The 15,703-nt window shown below is 36.4% G+C and overlaps 1 protein-coding gene across 1 annotated transcript in view; it reads left to right on the top strand.

Annotated features, from left to right (window-relative positions):
- Positions 1-15,265, top strand: part of RNF19A (ring finger protein 19A, RBR E3 ubiquitin protein ligase) — a 28,772-nt gene extending 13,507 nt beyond the window's left edge. Inside the window, exons 4-10 of the mRNA XM_087825308.1 lie at positions 3,608-3,752; positions 4,431-4,593; positions 7,801-7,915; positions 8,406-8,567; positions 10,934-11,147; positions 12,437-12,580; positions 13,112-15,265. Of these exons, the coding sequence (XP_087681434.1) occupies positions 3,608-3,752; positions 4,431-4,593; positions 7,801-7,915; positions 8,406-8,567; positions 10,934-11,147; positions 12,437-12,580; positions 13,112-13,802 (1,634 nt within the window). The 3' untranslated portion in view covers positions 13,803-15,265. The remainder of the gene's footprint in view (positions 1-3,607; positions 3,753-4,430; positions 4,594-7,800; positions 7,916-8,405; positions 8,568-10,933; positions 11,148-12,436; positions 12,581-13,111) is intronic.
- The last annotated feature ends 438 nt before the right edge of the window (positions 15,266-15,703 follow it).

Raw genomic sequence — 15,703 nt, 5'->3', positions numbered from 1 at the left:
GCAGTGTAGTGAGATAGTTATATACTTTGTTACTAAAAAAGTCTTATTCAGCATTTAAAGTTGAATTTAAAATTTAACATTTAAAATTAAATAAACTTTAAATTCAACGTAATACTTTATATAACGTACATGGGTTTTCATGCTTGTTTGCAGATTGACTTGTTTCTATTTTTCCTCAAGATTTGGAGTGGAACTCAAACATTATTAGTAATAATTTGTAGGTATGGGTCCAGAAATAATTCAGAGAAGGGCTGAATATACCTAAACTGTCCCCTGTAGAGTCAGCTGTAGCCATTGAGTGGCCCACTTGGAAATGGTACCCCTCTTGTCTAAGTGGGAATGAGTATTTATTAGTTACAGGACACATAGACATACAGAGTAAGAGAATAGACTCTGGAATTGGACTGTCTGGATTGAAATCCCAGCTTCTCCTCAGTCTCTGTGTGGCCCTGAACAAGCTGGCTTGCCTAATCTGTAAAATGAAGATACTAATGATACTTACGTCTGTAAATTTTAAACATTTCCTGGCTATATGAGGTAGGGAAACTTAGGGTTGGGAAACGTAGTCACTTGCTAGAGGTTTACATATGTCTGGATCATCATTAAGGAAAAAAAATGACTTAAGAGATGACTTTTGTTATTAATTTAAAAATAAACTGTGATTCAGTCATCCAGATGAATGTTGGTCTTTCTCACAGTAGTCACCATAAGGGAGTTTATGTTCATTTCAGCAGTGTTATCCTGGAATGCCTTATTGATCATAGCCTATAGGTCCTGATACCTTCACTTAAATTATCTCCTTATTGTCAATTAGACTTCTAAGTATGACCAAAAGTTCCTTTGGAATTAAGTTGAATCACTGGTTTGAGGTGGATTCAAATTCAAAGTAAGATGTAACTATATTTATGATCATGAGACTGATTTTTTTTTTTTCAGTATACATAAAGTAGCTTTGAAAGTAATTATGAAAGAAAAACTTTTCCAAATGATTTGAGCTAAGTAGTGGCATTGTTGGAATAAATATGGCCTCTCAAGGTGATCATTTAAAAAACAAAACTTCTGACCTAGCCGGTATGCTCAGTGGTTAGTGCATTGGCCCTCGCACTGAAGGGTCTCCGGTTCGATTTCTGGTCAAGGGCATGAACCTGGGTTGCAGGTTGGATCCCTGGTCCCAGTCAGGGCATGTAAGGGAGGCAACCAGTTGATGTGTGTCTCCTACATTGAAGTGTCTCTCTCTCCCTTCCTCTTTCCTTCCCTCCCTCCCCCCGCCTCCTTTCTACTCTAAAAACAAAAATCAATGGAAAAAATATCCTTGGGTAAAGATTAAAAAATAATAAGCAACCATCAAACAAAAATTTTTTTTAAAAACTTCATTTGAAATTTTTCCGTTTGTTTAAAAATCTTACCTTGTAGTTCTAAAAATTTAAAGTATGTGTATTTTTACCTATAATGCTCCAAAAATCAAAGCTCTCAGAACAAATGTTTATATGATAGTTTCTTTTGATGTAATCTATAGAAACATTCAAAACTAACTTCTCACTGACTTGTGGAAAGAAAATAATATAGGCATGTACCTCTAAAATGGTTTTATTAATGCCTAATATTCCAGGTATCTTGGTATTTTTTGTCTCCCATTGTCAAGATACACTGAAAAATCTGGCTACACCTTTAATAATAATTGATTGGTATAATAGTAATTAGGTGGCTGTTTCTTTCTAATGGGTCGCCTAGAGATAAATAAGTGTGCTTAATCATAATTTATATTATGATATTTGCGTTTAAACTGTGACAGTATTGCATGTACATGAGACTCTTATAGCTACTAGGGTGTTTATGCACCTTGGAGTTAAAGGAACCACTTTTTTTCTTTTTCCCCTTCATAAAAATATATTTAGTTGTCTCCCTATCCCCACCTCTATCCCCTACTACTACCACCTCAAGAGATAACCACCACTGTTAACATTTTATTGTAAGTTCTTACAGGTAATGTGGTGGGGGCTAGGAGAAGTTTAAAGCTAATTTTGAGAACATAGTGTTTTGTAATCTGTTGGGGTTTTTTCTTACTGTAACAATGGCTCATATTTTAATAGTAAATAGAAATATAGTAATCAAAAAAGACAAAAGCTTTGCCAAACACTTTAAATAGAAATAGGAATAGGAAACCTTTTTAAATGTAAAGAACTTGTGGGTTAATTGATGCTTTGGGAATGGGGCATCGTGATCATCTAATCAGTAAAACTGTTTCATTTAGGATATTTGCATTTTGAGAATATTTTGAGAAATATATATATAATGTGCACAGTGAAAATTTTAATACAGACTATGCTCTTTGGATCATTTAAATCATGACTTTGGATACTTTTAATTTTGGTACTCTATTATCATTTGTCTTGATCTGGCTCCATAGAGTTGTCAGTTTGCTCAAAATTGCTTGAATCATTAAAACACTAATTGTGAGCATTGACCAATTCTTAAGTTAAAAAAAGTTTTGGCCCTAAAAGGAACACTAAGAAAACCTGAATTCACTGATAAAGCACAGAAAATAGAGTCTAGCTTAACGCTTACCTTTAAGAAGTTAGAACAGATACTTGAATTCAGTGGCTAGCACTATACAGATGTTTAACTATGTGTAGTTAGAAAATAGAGCTGGCTACTACTAACAGTGAAATATTACTGGTTGCTATTTAAATAGATGCTAAAGTTTAAAATAGTTGTATAATTCGAGATACTCTTACTGTGTGTCAGTGATTCCTAAAGTTAGGCACCCACTTGATTCTAACCTGGCACCTTGGTGTGTCGTAACCATATTACTACACAAGGAGCATACAGCAGCAGCATTTAAATCAATGAAAAGGGCAAAGATAACAAATGAAAAACAGTCTGAGCGTAACCAACAAATGGTGGCTGTAGTTCTGAAACCTTTTCCATTGTTTAAGTATTTATGTATAACTTTTCCTTAACCTCTTACCTTCTCCCCTTTATTCCGATTTCTGATTCTTTGCAAGGTCCATCTGTGTGAACTAAAATATAAGAAAAAGACTGTTTTTCTAAAGACGTATTATTTTTACAGTGCTTATAGTTGATGTTACTCAGAAAAGTAAACTCTTAGTGCTTTATATATGTAGTACTGCTTCAGATTAATACCAAATGGTCACCTCCTATTAGTGTTCATTCTCTAAAGGAATAGTATCTAGAATATCTAACATTTTAATTAAGTGGATATGGTTGGGAAAGTTGTAGACATAAGTATCACTCAGAGTAGACTACGCTGTGGGGTAGGGGAAAGATAAAATTTATGTAGTTCATAGTTTGCCTAAGACTGTCCTTAGTTTTCCTCTCTTTTTATCATTTTGTTATTCTTTGTTCTTATTGTACTGCTTCTGTGTTTGAAAATGTTTACAGTTTGAAATTTTAATATAAAATATGTTCCTTTTCTCAGAAGGGAAGAAAAAATACTTTACATACTAAAAATAGTGGGCTAAACCATGAGTTAACAAACTATACATAATAAGATATTTTTTGGCAGTGCTACAGTTGATTATTCAATAGAAATTATTTTTTTAGACCAATTTTGTATACTAAGCGCGTCTATTTATTTTCCGAATAGCCGATGATATAAAGCCATGTCCACGATGTGCTGCTTACATAATAAAGATGAATGATGGGAGCTGTAATCACATGACATGTGCTGTCTGTGGTTGTGAGTTTTGTTGGTTGTGTATGAAAGAAATCTCAGATTTACATTATCTAAGGTAAGTATATAGAAGAAGCTATTTCTATCAATATAATTTTACATTATAAGACAGAAGGACTTTTTTTTTAAGTGTTCTAAGCATTTTTAAACTTGGGATTTATGAGATACTTAAAGGGCTCTTTTTTATTCTAGTCACATAAATTTAAAAGAAACCAAACTATTATGTTAGTCATTTGGGATTAATAACTAGTCAAAAACAGGAAACATACTTCTTTCTCTCTTTTTTTTTTTTTGTTAAACTAGAAAGCTAGTATTTAATACCCCATGTAATTATGCTAGGTCATAAATATTTCCATTTAATTTTCATGTATAAATTTCCTCATTTGGGCTGAATATGAGTTTATGATATAATCAGATAACTTTATACCCAAAACAGGGATAAAATAAACATGTTTTGCATTAATAGACTCTTCAGACATTAACCTGAGGTTTTGAGGCTAATGGAGGTCTAGGGATAGATATTTAAACTGAATCCCATTTATTAATATCTTTTTAATATAATTTATGGTGGTTCTTGCCATGATTTTTTGACTTTTAATAAACTCAATTGAAAGAAAGGGAAAATCTCATTTTTAAGTTTGAGAAGTCTTTTATAGTTATTGCATTATTGTGTTCTTGTAATTTGTTGTCGTGATGTTTTGCAGCTGTTACTTAACATTACAGTTTTTTCCATTAGTCCATCAGGGTGTACTTTTTGGGGGAAGAAACCCTGGAGCCGAAAGAAAAAAATATTGTGGCAGCTGGGAACACTCGTTGGTGCTCCTGTAGGAATTGCTTTAATAGCTGGCATTGCCATCCCTGCAATGATTATCGGCATTCCTGTATATGTGGGCCGCAAGGTAAATGCGTAATTCCTTCGTAGTTCATTATCTTATTCTGAATCACTAGGCTTAAGGTTGATGATTTTTGCTTTGTTTTTTATTTTTGTTTTGAATGACTAAGGTTATTTTTAGTATCTTCAGTATAAAACAATTATTTTTCATAAGGTAATAAATTTTTAGTCTTTGACAAGCTCGTTTGGATGCATAAAAAGTAGAATTGCTTTATCATTACCTGAATCTGGAAACTCCAAGTGCATTTGCATTGTAAACCGACTTTTAGTATAAAGTACTAATGAACACACACCTGACATTTTTCTCATGGGTATATCCTTGTGTAGTCAGGTCTATAAAAAGTTAAAATAGCTAAATAACACATGCTCTCCAGCAAAGAATAATAAGCCAGTTTTTTAATTATTTTCAACTTCAGTTCAAGGCTTTTTCTCCCCATTTGCTGCTACTAATAAATACGCTTTTTGTAGAGTGTTAATTTTTCAAAAGTCAAAACACCAATACTTACCACTTGTTATGAGTGATGAATTAAACTTGATTAGCTAAGCAAATAATTCTTTTTTGAAAGCTTAAAGGGGTAATTTATGAAGTGGTGAAGAAGTCTGCAGCTATCTAAATTAATAAAATCTCAGAGTTGAGAAGGAACTTTAGAAATTATCTAATCCTAAACAGAACAAAATATAGGATTTTTAAAAAGGGGCCTGGGAGAGACTAGCATTTGTTGAGTCCTTACTGTGTGATAGGTGTTTTATGTACTTCAACTCATTTTAACCTCACAGCAATTTATGTGTTAGAATATTGAGGTTTAAGAAAGTTTATGTAATTTATCTTGAGTCACACTGAAAGAAGCAGAACTGGGATTTAAACCCAGATGCGTAAATTCTATGTGTAAGGTCCCTGATAAATTTCAGTCTGGCCATTTGGGTGCCTTGGTGATGGGGAAACCACCAGCTCATGAGGCAGCCCATTCTGTTGCCAGGTGGCTATAATTGTTAGAACATTCTTAGGAAACAGGATCTGTTTCTCTTTAAATTGTTTCATTTAATTCTAGTTCTGACTGTTGGGACCAAACTCAAGGCAAGGCTGGGCCTCTTCCATATAACAGCCAATTTTTTTATATTAAACATATATTACTTTAATAACCAGAAAAATAACAATAACAATACATACTATTTTTAATTAGCTTTGGGTCAAAGGGGAAACATATTTATGAGCCAAATGTCTATTTTAGAAGTTTGATTTAACTTAAATTGTCCCATAGTAGCTGATTGTAATAATTTTTTTTTTATGTAGTTACACAAAGCAAGGTTTTGCTGAAAACAAAACTGTTTATTTGATACTTTGAAGCAGAAGGGAAATAGAGACTGTCTTACTGCACACATCTACAAATAATTTATAGAGGAGAGATTATTTACCTCATTGTCCAAGTCTGAGGTGCAGTTACAAGTCCTTTTTTCAAACATGTACTCAAAGGGTTGCAAGGTGATGAATTAGTTTCCCAGTGAAACAATGTTCTCTGGTGTTCAGGGACACAAACCAGCCCAGGAAAACCTATTAAGTTGATAAAGTACCTAAAAGCTGAGCCTTTATAAATGTGGCACAAAATAGTAAAACAAAAAATTAATTTGGACCAGAACTAGCGGGATGGTATGATCACTGTAATTGAACATTGATGCTTGAGGATGCGACATTTTCTGGGAGCCTCCTTTCCCCTGGCAGCCTGCCTTTCCGCGTCTGCTCTGTCAGACCAGTTTTTAGCTTTGGCTTTTCTCTGCCTCAGTCTGAGTTTTGCAGGAATAGGAGTGAGGAGGAGCAGGAGTTAGCTGCAGAACTGAAGGACGCTGAAAGGTACCTGGGAAGGTCTGCAGTCTCTGTGTACAGGGACTGTTCAGGAAAATGTAGAGACCCCTTCCCTGGGAACGTAGTCAGTGCTGGGGAATAGGATTCTGACTAGGAAATGTAAATATTCTTTGTCCTTTGCATGCTTTGCCCACCTCCCCGCCCAGCTTTATCACTGTTTAATATAACTTATGAGACTCATTGTACTTGTAGAGCCTTTAAAATAACCACATAATAGATTTTTTAAAGCTTCATCTGTAACGTTGTTTAGAAGTCAGATTTTATTTTAGAGACTACCTGTACACTTTTGAGGCTGTTTTGAATCTCTTGAAACAAGAGAAAATGTACTTTATTAGCTTTAGCCCTTGCAAACCATGAGAATAAAGATACTGAGCTATTTCCTGAAGTACATATACTATCTCACAAGCCACTTTCATAGTGATATTAAATTCTGTTTATTAATACCTGTACAGTACAAAGATGCTAAGTAGATCCAACACCTGTGTTCTGACAGCATAGTTTAATTGTCTTTTTTTCTCTCTCTACCCCTTACTTTGAGCTATAAATGAAAACCCAGGACCCTGAGTCATTTGGTAATATTTTTCTTCATAAAAAGGGATCTGAGGAAAAATTGATTCTATTTAGTGATGTTTGCTTATTAGTGCTGCTTTTTAAGGTCAATTTTAAAAAAGACTGTTATTATTATTATTATTTTAATAATTTTATTATTTAGAGATGCTTAATTTTTAAATACATCTTTACTGATTTTAGAGAGAGGAAGGGAGAGGGAGAGAGAAATAGAAACATCAATGATGAGTCATTGATCAGCTGCCTCCTGCATGCCACGCACTGGGGCTCAAGCCCAAAACCCGGGCATGTGCCCTGACCAGGAATCAAACCTTGGTCTCCTGGATCATAGTCGATGCTCAACCTCTGAGCCATGCCGGCTGAGCTAGGGATGCTTGTTTAGAAGGAAACCTGTGGAATGCTAAATTTCTTAGAAGTAATCCTGTTAGTCAAACATCCAACTCATAGCTATGTTAGAAATAATACTTTTTAATTTCTTCTTTGCTCAAAACATGGTTGTACTGTTCTTGAATAAAATTGTAAAGACTGCTTTTACTTAAGACTGTTTAAAAGTAAACACAAAGTATAAAATCTATCAAATCACTCTTATGTAAGCAAATTAATAAGGAGCAAGTTATGTGTAAGAATATGGTCTAAGAAAAATAATTTTACCTTGAATTGGGACACTTAACTATGATTGCAAGAGATAGCATTTTAAACTTCTAGCAAATGTAGATCTATTTCATTTAAATACGTATGTAATGTATTTTCTCTTTAATCTCCCACCCCCGTATTTATTTTTAATTCAAGATTCACAATCGATATGAAGGCAAAGACATTTCAAAGCACAAACGGAATTTGGCTATAGCAGGTGGTGTAACATTGTCCGTAATCGTATCTCCAGTTGTAGCTGCAGTAACTGTAGGTAAGAAAATGCTTAAAAATACTAATGACCTCAGATTTTATAAAATTAAAGTTTTGTGGAAGGATGTTAAAAACCAAAACATTATATTGTTGAATTTAAAAGAAGTTAGTTTTTTATTTATTTTAAGACAGTGTAAGCTGAACCTACCGAGAGCCTCTCATTTATTAACTATGTTTGTTGGTTAAGGTATTATAGATACTTGGTAAATTACTAATGGCAGGTACCGCTTCCTCACTCCCTCCAAATACAGTGTAGAACCCTGGCACTTGAAAAGGTGTACATCTCTTTGTTTTTTCCTCATGTGTGTCACCTGAAATGCTAGAACCTTTGAATTTGCTGTGTCCCTCAACAGCTGGGTAAATGCACTTTGGGCAAGGATTGCAGACCCTAGTACTTTCCTCCTGTACACCGTCTCGAAAAGACTTTCTGAAACTCAGCATTTCTGTGATTTAGTTTTTGCTTCATAATAACTAATATAATTCCTCTTTAGGTATTGGTGTTCCCATCATGTTAGCTTATGTCTACGGCGTTGTTCCAATTTCTCTCTGTCGAAGTGGAGGTTGTGGGGTCTCAGCAGGCAATGGAAAAGGAGTCAGAATTGAATTTGATGATGAAAATGATATAAATGTCGGTGGCAATAACACAGCTGTAGGTAAGTCCTTTAAGGAAAGGAAATTAATGTACTTACTAATAATTTAAGTAGGGGGAGACTGTAGACAACATGCAAGTCAGAATTCCCATTACCCTCCCTTCCCTAGGCCTAGTAGTGTCCATCTAGAAGTACATCATGAAATGAACTGCCAGAGAAAGGTGAGTGGATGAAGGAAGGTGGAATAGCTCTGGATACCTAACCTCTAGTGGAAATAAAATGTTGTAGCTATCTTAGAATTTTAATCTTAAATTTTGCCTAAAACATTGCAAATCATTAAGAAGGGTATGAAGAGTGATACAGTTTTCATAAAAGAAGAAATACAGACAGCAGATGAGTATCAACCTATTGTTATTCAACAAACTGTGAATTAGAAGGCCCTTGTGGACTGCCAGTAGGAGCATCAGTTAATGACCCTTAAAGCAGGTGCACATTTTATATTCTAGCAGCTCTCGGTGGAGAAATTTGTTTTAGGGGAATGACCAGACAAACATGCAGAGACAGCGGCCACTTTCTCACCTCCCACTCTCTCGATCTCACTCCGACCAGATTTTAGCCCCTCCCACTCCAGAATTCGATCTCTGCCACTCCACCAAAGCAGAGTCACCACTGGCCTCCATGTGACCAAGGATAGTGGTCAGCTCCTGGTTTTCATCTTGACATAAGATTACACCTCACTTGGGAGACTGTGCCCTCCTTTTCAAAACATTTTTACTTGTCTTCGAAAACCCTTTATCTCATCATATCTTAGCCGCCTTTGCTGGTTCAGTTTTCTCTCCCAACCTCTAAATTTTGGAGTTTCCCAAGACTCGGTTCTCAGACTTCTTTATCCACACTCACTCCCTAGGCATTCTCATCTTTTAAATAATATGTAGACTGACTGCTCTTAAACTTATGTCTAGGCTAGATCTTGTACATCTCACTCTTCTTTAATCTGCATTTGAATGTCTAATGAGAATTTTAAACTTAAATTGTCTATAATGAAACTCTTTCCTTTAAACCTGTTCGTTCCATTGCCCTCACCTCATTAAGTGGCTTCTCCATTCTTGCTGTTGCTTGGGCTGAAAACTTTCACTTAATGATGACTTTTCCCTCCTTACACTGCATCTCATCCGTCAGCAAATTCTGCTACTTCAGTATTGAGCCATAATCCAACCATTCTCACCCTCTCCATTGCTATTCTGTTTGACTAAGCTACTATCCTGTTTCCTGGACTATCGTAATAGCCTCTTAACTGATCCATCAGCTTCTCAGTTTCCACTTAACTATTCCGCAATGCAGTCATAGTGATACTTCTAAAACATAACTCAGATCACGTCTTTCTTACGCTCAGTACGGTTATGCTAACTCCACTGGGAGGAAAAAAATCCCAGGACCTTACTGTCACCCAGAAGACCCCATGTGCTCCGTCCCGGGCTATGGCTCTGAACTCACCTTTCCAGTCTCCTTTTCATACCAGTGCCCTTGATGTTTTCTAGGGCATCCAGCACACTTCCACTTCTAGGCTTTAAAACTTGCAGCTGCCGTTTCCTGGCCTACTTGTCCCAAACACAGTTTTGGGACTCCTTCACCTTCTTTGGGTCTCTCCAAGTGTTACTTGATCAGAGAGGCCTTCTCTGATCACACCATATACAGTAGCACACAGGCATGCACATACACACCTCATCACTCTCGCTGCCTTTTGTTCACTCCCCTTTACTTGGCTTTATTTTTTCTCGTAGCATTTATAATTATATAATTTTATTTATTGCTTTCCCCAGCTACTAGACTATAAAATTCTTGAGGGCAGAATGTTTGTCTCTTTGATATCCACTATGTCCCCAGTGCTTAGAACAGTGCTGGGTATGTGTAATAAGAACCCAGATTGGAGCAAATAAATGAATCCTTCAATACAAAGTATGTGAAAAGTACTTTAAGATTGGAATGTAGTGGTATCCAATCTCGTAATACCTTGTAGACAATTGGAACCATGGACTATATCTAGAAATCAACTTTGGCCCTTCTTACTGATCTAGAGAATAGTAAATTCATTATATGACACCCTTATTGAAAACTGCTACATAATTTTCCTCCAAAGTCAGCTAAATTTTTCAGCAGTCAGGTTTTTTATAGAATTCCTAAATCATCTGGATTTTTTTAAAAAAGTGACCATCTAAAACTGAGGGCCAGTCCTTAATTCAGCTTTACTCTCTGAGATATTTCCCTTTACTCTTACCCATAGTTATGTATCCATACCTCAGACATTTTTTTTCTATTCCTGTGTATGTTTTATAATTTATATGATAAAATGCCCTATCTGAAATCCTGGAAGAATTTAAGAAGAGGGACATTAATAATGATACTTAGTTCTTTGAAATATTTGCATTTAGACACAACTTCAGTAGCAGAAGCAAGACACAACCCCAGTATAGGGGAGGGAAGTGTTGGTGGCCTGACTGGCAGTCTGAGTGCAAGTGGAAGCCACATGGATCGAATAGGAGCCATTCGAGACAACCTGAGCGAAACCGCCAGCACCATGGCACTTGCTGGCGCCAGTATCACAGGGAGCCTGTCGGGAAGTGCCATGGTGAACTGCTTCAACAGGTAAGAAAGGGTCTTTGTTCCGCTGTCTGCTTGCCTTCTGTTAACGACAGATTATTTGTTGAGAAGGTTGAACATGATTACATATTGCTCTACTGTGTCAGGGTTGAAAAAAGTAATGTTAAAACAATGAGATTATTGCCCAGCAGACGTGGCTCGGCGGTTGAGTTGACCCAGGAGCCAGGAGACTGCCTGGGCTGCGGGCTTGATCCCTGGTGCAGGGCATGCAGGAGGCAGCTGATCAATGACTCGTTTTCATCATTGATGTTTCTCTCTCCCTCTCCCTCTCTCTGAAATCAATCAAACTTTTTTTAATGAAATTATTGGTAAACAGTGAATGAGATTTCTACTTGTTTGGATTTTATGTGACAGTATACCTATGATGAGGTAAAAGCCAAGTCTAAGACAAATTTTGACCTTTTTTTTTCACTACATTTGTCAGATTTTACTTTTGAATCAGTGCTTGAGCTTGGGCCTTCCCTCTGGAGGTGGCAGCAGCTGGATGTTAGGAAATGAGACACTGGTTGAGTGCTGGGGAGCGGTAGAGTCAGGGTATCTGGGGATGCTTGAACCGAGGCCAAGGTCATCTCCTTGAGTCCTTTCATTTAATGGTTATTTCATTCTCACCAAGTCTTTTACCAGCAGCCATATAGATAAGTAGGACAGATTAAAGCATTTATATCTTCCCTTGTTTCTTCTTTATTCACTATTCTTTATCTTTGTTTATTAGCTTTTTTTAATATGGGGAGAGTACATGAATTAAAAGATAAATTGGTCATACTTATTTTTAGGTAGTTTGCTTTTAAACACAAACTCAAGTTACAGTGATCTATATTATGTCTTTTTTAAAGACTCGGGTGTTAAATTTATAGAACTATGTTTAATATATAGATGCCCAGGATTTTTTGATTCACTGATCTATTATGAAGAATGGTTTTTAATGTATTTGGATTTTGTGTTTTGCACTGAACATGCCAAGCAAAGTGCCACATCCTGAGTGAAAATAATAGAGCATATTTCAGTTAAACCCCTTACGTCTTTGTATTATCCTGTTGCTGCTTTACTTGACACACAGCTGATTTGCTCATTGCATTGGAATGGCTGGTACTCTTCAGTGCACTGCAGTAGAATCTGAATAATCAAATAAAAAGAAACTTTAAAAATGATGTTTATAGTTGTTTCTAAAATAGCTTATTGTTACAAGGGCTCTTAACTGAATTATTTAAAGATACGTTATAGTAGTGCTGATATTATATGTGTTTTCAGGTTTTATCTGATGTTTCCCTTTTAAGGTTGGAAGTACAAGCAGATGTACAGAAAGAGCGGTACAGTCTAAGTGGAGAATCTGGCACAGTCAGCTTGGGAACAGTTAGTGACAATGCCAGCACCAAAGCAATGGCAGGATCTATTCTGAATTCCTACATCCCATTGGACAAGTAAGGACAAGTTGTTATAAAATCAGAAGTATTTTTAAAATTAATTTTAAAAGAATTATCCCTATCATTAGGCAGAATAATGGTGAATAATGGTTATCAGCTATTAGGTTCTTTGGCAAAAGAAAAGGGTGAGATGTCCAGAGTAGGCTGATCCAGAGAGACAGGAAGCGGGTCCGGGGTCGCGGGCTGGGGCAGTGTGGGAGCTCTGCTCGTGGTTAAGGGTTTCTCTGGGGAGTGATGGCAGCATTTGCAGGCAGGGCAGTGGTGGTGGTTGCACAGACCTGAATGTCCTGAAAATCGCTGCGTTTATGTAACTGCTTCCGTTTTGTTTTTTCTTTTCATTGAAACAGTATTATAGTCCTTTTATTTCAAAGTTTTTTTAGTAGAACGTATCCTGTGTTCATTCGTTCTGACGGCTTTTATGTAGTCTTTGAATTTTTCACACAGAAACCCATCCCCCTTTGATGTTATCTGAGTAAAAATAGAAAGGAAGTTAGAAATTTATTTGTATTTGTTACTCTTATGTTCCAGAGAAGGCAACAGTATGGAGGTGCAAGTAGACATTGAGTCGAAGCCATCCAAATTCAGGCACAACAGTGGAAGCAGTAGTGTGGAGGATGGCAGTGCCCCCCGCAGTCATCCTGGTGGTTCATCCAGTGGCTTGTCTGAGGGTAAATCCAGCGCCACCAAGTGGTCCAAAGAAGCAACAACAGGAAAGAAATCCAAAAGTGGTAAATTGAGGAAAAAGAGTAACATGAAGATAAATGAGACCAGAGAAGACATGGATGCACAGTTGTTGGAACAACAAAGCACGAACTCAAGTGAGTTTGAGGCTCCATCCCTCAGTGACAGTATGCCATCTGTAGCGGATTCCCACTCCAGTCATTTTTCTGAATTTAGTTGTTCTGACCTAGAAAGCATGAAAACTTCTTGTAGTCATGGTTCCAATGAGTATCATGCTCGTTTTGCTACTGTTAACATTCTTCCTGAGGTAGAAAACGACCGTTTGGAAAATTCCCCACATCAGTGTAGTATTTCTGTGCTTACCCAAACTGCTTCATGTTCAGAAGTTCCACAGCTGATTCATATTGCTGAAGAACATAGCAACAGCGGAATAAAGCCCAGTGTTGATTTATATTTTGATGATGCACTAAAAGAAACAAATAACAACCACTCACATCAGACAATGGAATTAAAAGTTGCGATTCAGACTGAAATTTAGGCCTATAAATGCTGCAAAATAATTACCACTGAACAACCTTGTTTGGAGCTGGTTGAACTACACGTGACTACTTTAAGTTTCAGGTTACCAGCAAAAGCCAGGTTACATAATCATAATGCAGATATTTTCTGTGTTCAGCAAAGCATTGTGTTTCATGTGGATCTTAATTACCAAACTATGAAATGAAGGCTTTAAAAGTGCATTATTGTAAGGACAATAATCCTTCAGAGAAGTATGTTTTGTGCATTTGCCACAAAATATTGCTTGAAGCACATACTTGTGTACTTAGAAATTTGGCTTAATTTATAGTCAATATAAAATACTAATGCAGTTCTACAGCATTCTTATGAAGAAAACTTGAGGCTTGGGGTTAAGTGGTTAGTGACATTTTATTGAAACCACTAAGGGATACTGTTTAAAGAACCTTGCAGGTTACTCTCAGTATATGATACTCTTTGTAACATTTCTATTCATAACTGGGCATAAACTTTTTTTCATATGCAATGTGGATATGTAAAGCTTAATGCAGCCCATTTGCTACCATTTGGATACTTAGACACTCTGACCAAGATTGTGGCAGTTTTTTGCACAACTTTGAAATAGAAATACCTGGCACTCTATATATCTTGTATATTGTTGATATGCCATCATAGAAGAAAAGTATAAAGGCAGGTAATTAAGTATACTGACAGCACCAAATAAGATATAAAAAACTGCAAAACAAAATTCCATTAGTTTATAAGTATTACAAAAAAGTCACCTTTCACTGAGTGGGAGTTTATACCCCATTGATTTTTGGTGCCATTGGTATGGACTGGATTTTAAGGGTCTAGTTAGTTGAAGATTTTTCTGTATTTTCCATAATGTCCTCTCTAGCCACCTTGGATTGTGTAGAAAATATTAATAATAACAATGCTGAAAAAGTATTAGCCTACCAAAGACACACTCAGGCTTCACATAACCTCAAGTTTTTAACACGTGCATATCTTTTCCATTCACGAAATCCAGGTACGGTACAGAGTTTGTACCAAGCACTAAGGAGGGACCCACATACGGCTGGCTCTATTTTCCTTTGCTTCTGCTCTTGTTTATGGAAGATGTTCAGCTGACATAAACAGCAGTTGGCCAAAATACTGCCTGTACTGTTAAATTTCTGTTTAATTCACTTAAATAAAACAGGTTAACCTCAACGATAGCAGTTAAAATGTTCCATCTTATGTGTTTCTTTAAAGTATTACCATTATGGTGCTACTGAGCATTTTCTTTTGATAAAAAGAAAAATGCCGTGGGCTGCAGTCTCCTTACATCACTTTTTCTCACAGGTCCATTAATATGCTTATAACACTAGCGCCAGTTATTTTATTTGATGATGCTTATTATGGTATTTGTATATTTGTTTGCATTCCAATTTTGTTCAATAGTGTGTAAACTGCATACATGAAATAAATGTAAATACTGATGTATTGCTGCTGCCTTATGTTTTCTGCATAGGTGTTTTTATAAGAATGGAAATATTGCCCTGGCTGGCTTGGCACAGTGGTCAGAGCGTCAGCCTGCGGACAGATGGGGCCGCAGTCGGGGCCGGTGCGGGAGGCAGTCAGTGTGCTGCTCTCACATCCGTGTCTCTCTCCCTCCCTTCTCCTTTCTGAAAGGGAATGGAGAGAATATTCTCAGATGAGGATTTTAAAAAGAGGAAAATATTTACTTGCGTGTGGCTGTTATTCATAAATACTGCAAACTGTTAATTTAACTGTTCTGGTCTCAGCCCAAAGGGAAGCATTTACTGAACTTCTCAGCAAATGATTGTTAGAAATCTTTCTTCATGTCTAATACCTGCCTTTCTTTCAGAAAGGAGTTGTTTAATTCTTCAAAATAATTTCACTTTTTAAAGTAAACTGGTT

The sequence above is a fragment of the Miniopterus natalensis genome, chromosome 16 (assembly GCF_054644295.1).
Source record: "Miniopterus natalensis isolate mMinNat1 chromosome 16, mMinNat1.hap1, whole genome shotgun sequence".
NCBI classification, from domain to species: Eukaryota; Metazoa; Chordata; class Mammalia; order Chiroptera; family Miniopteridae; genus Miniopterus; species Miniopterus natalensis.
This window is presented reverse-complemented; position numbering and strand designations above follow the sequence as displayed.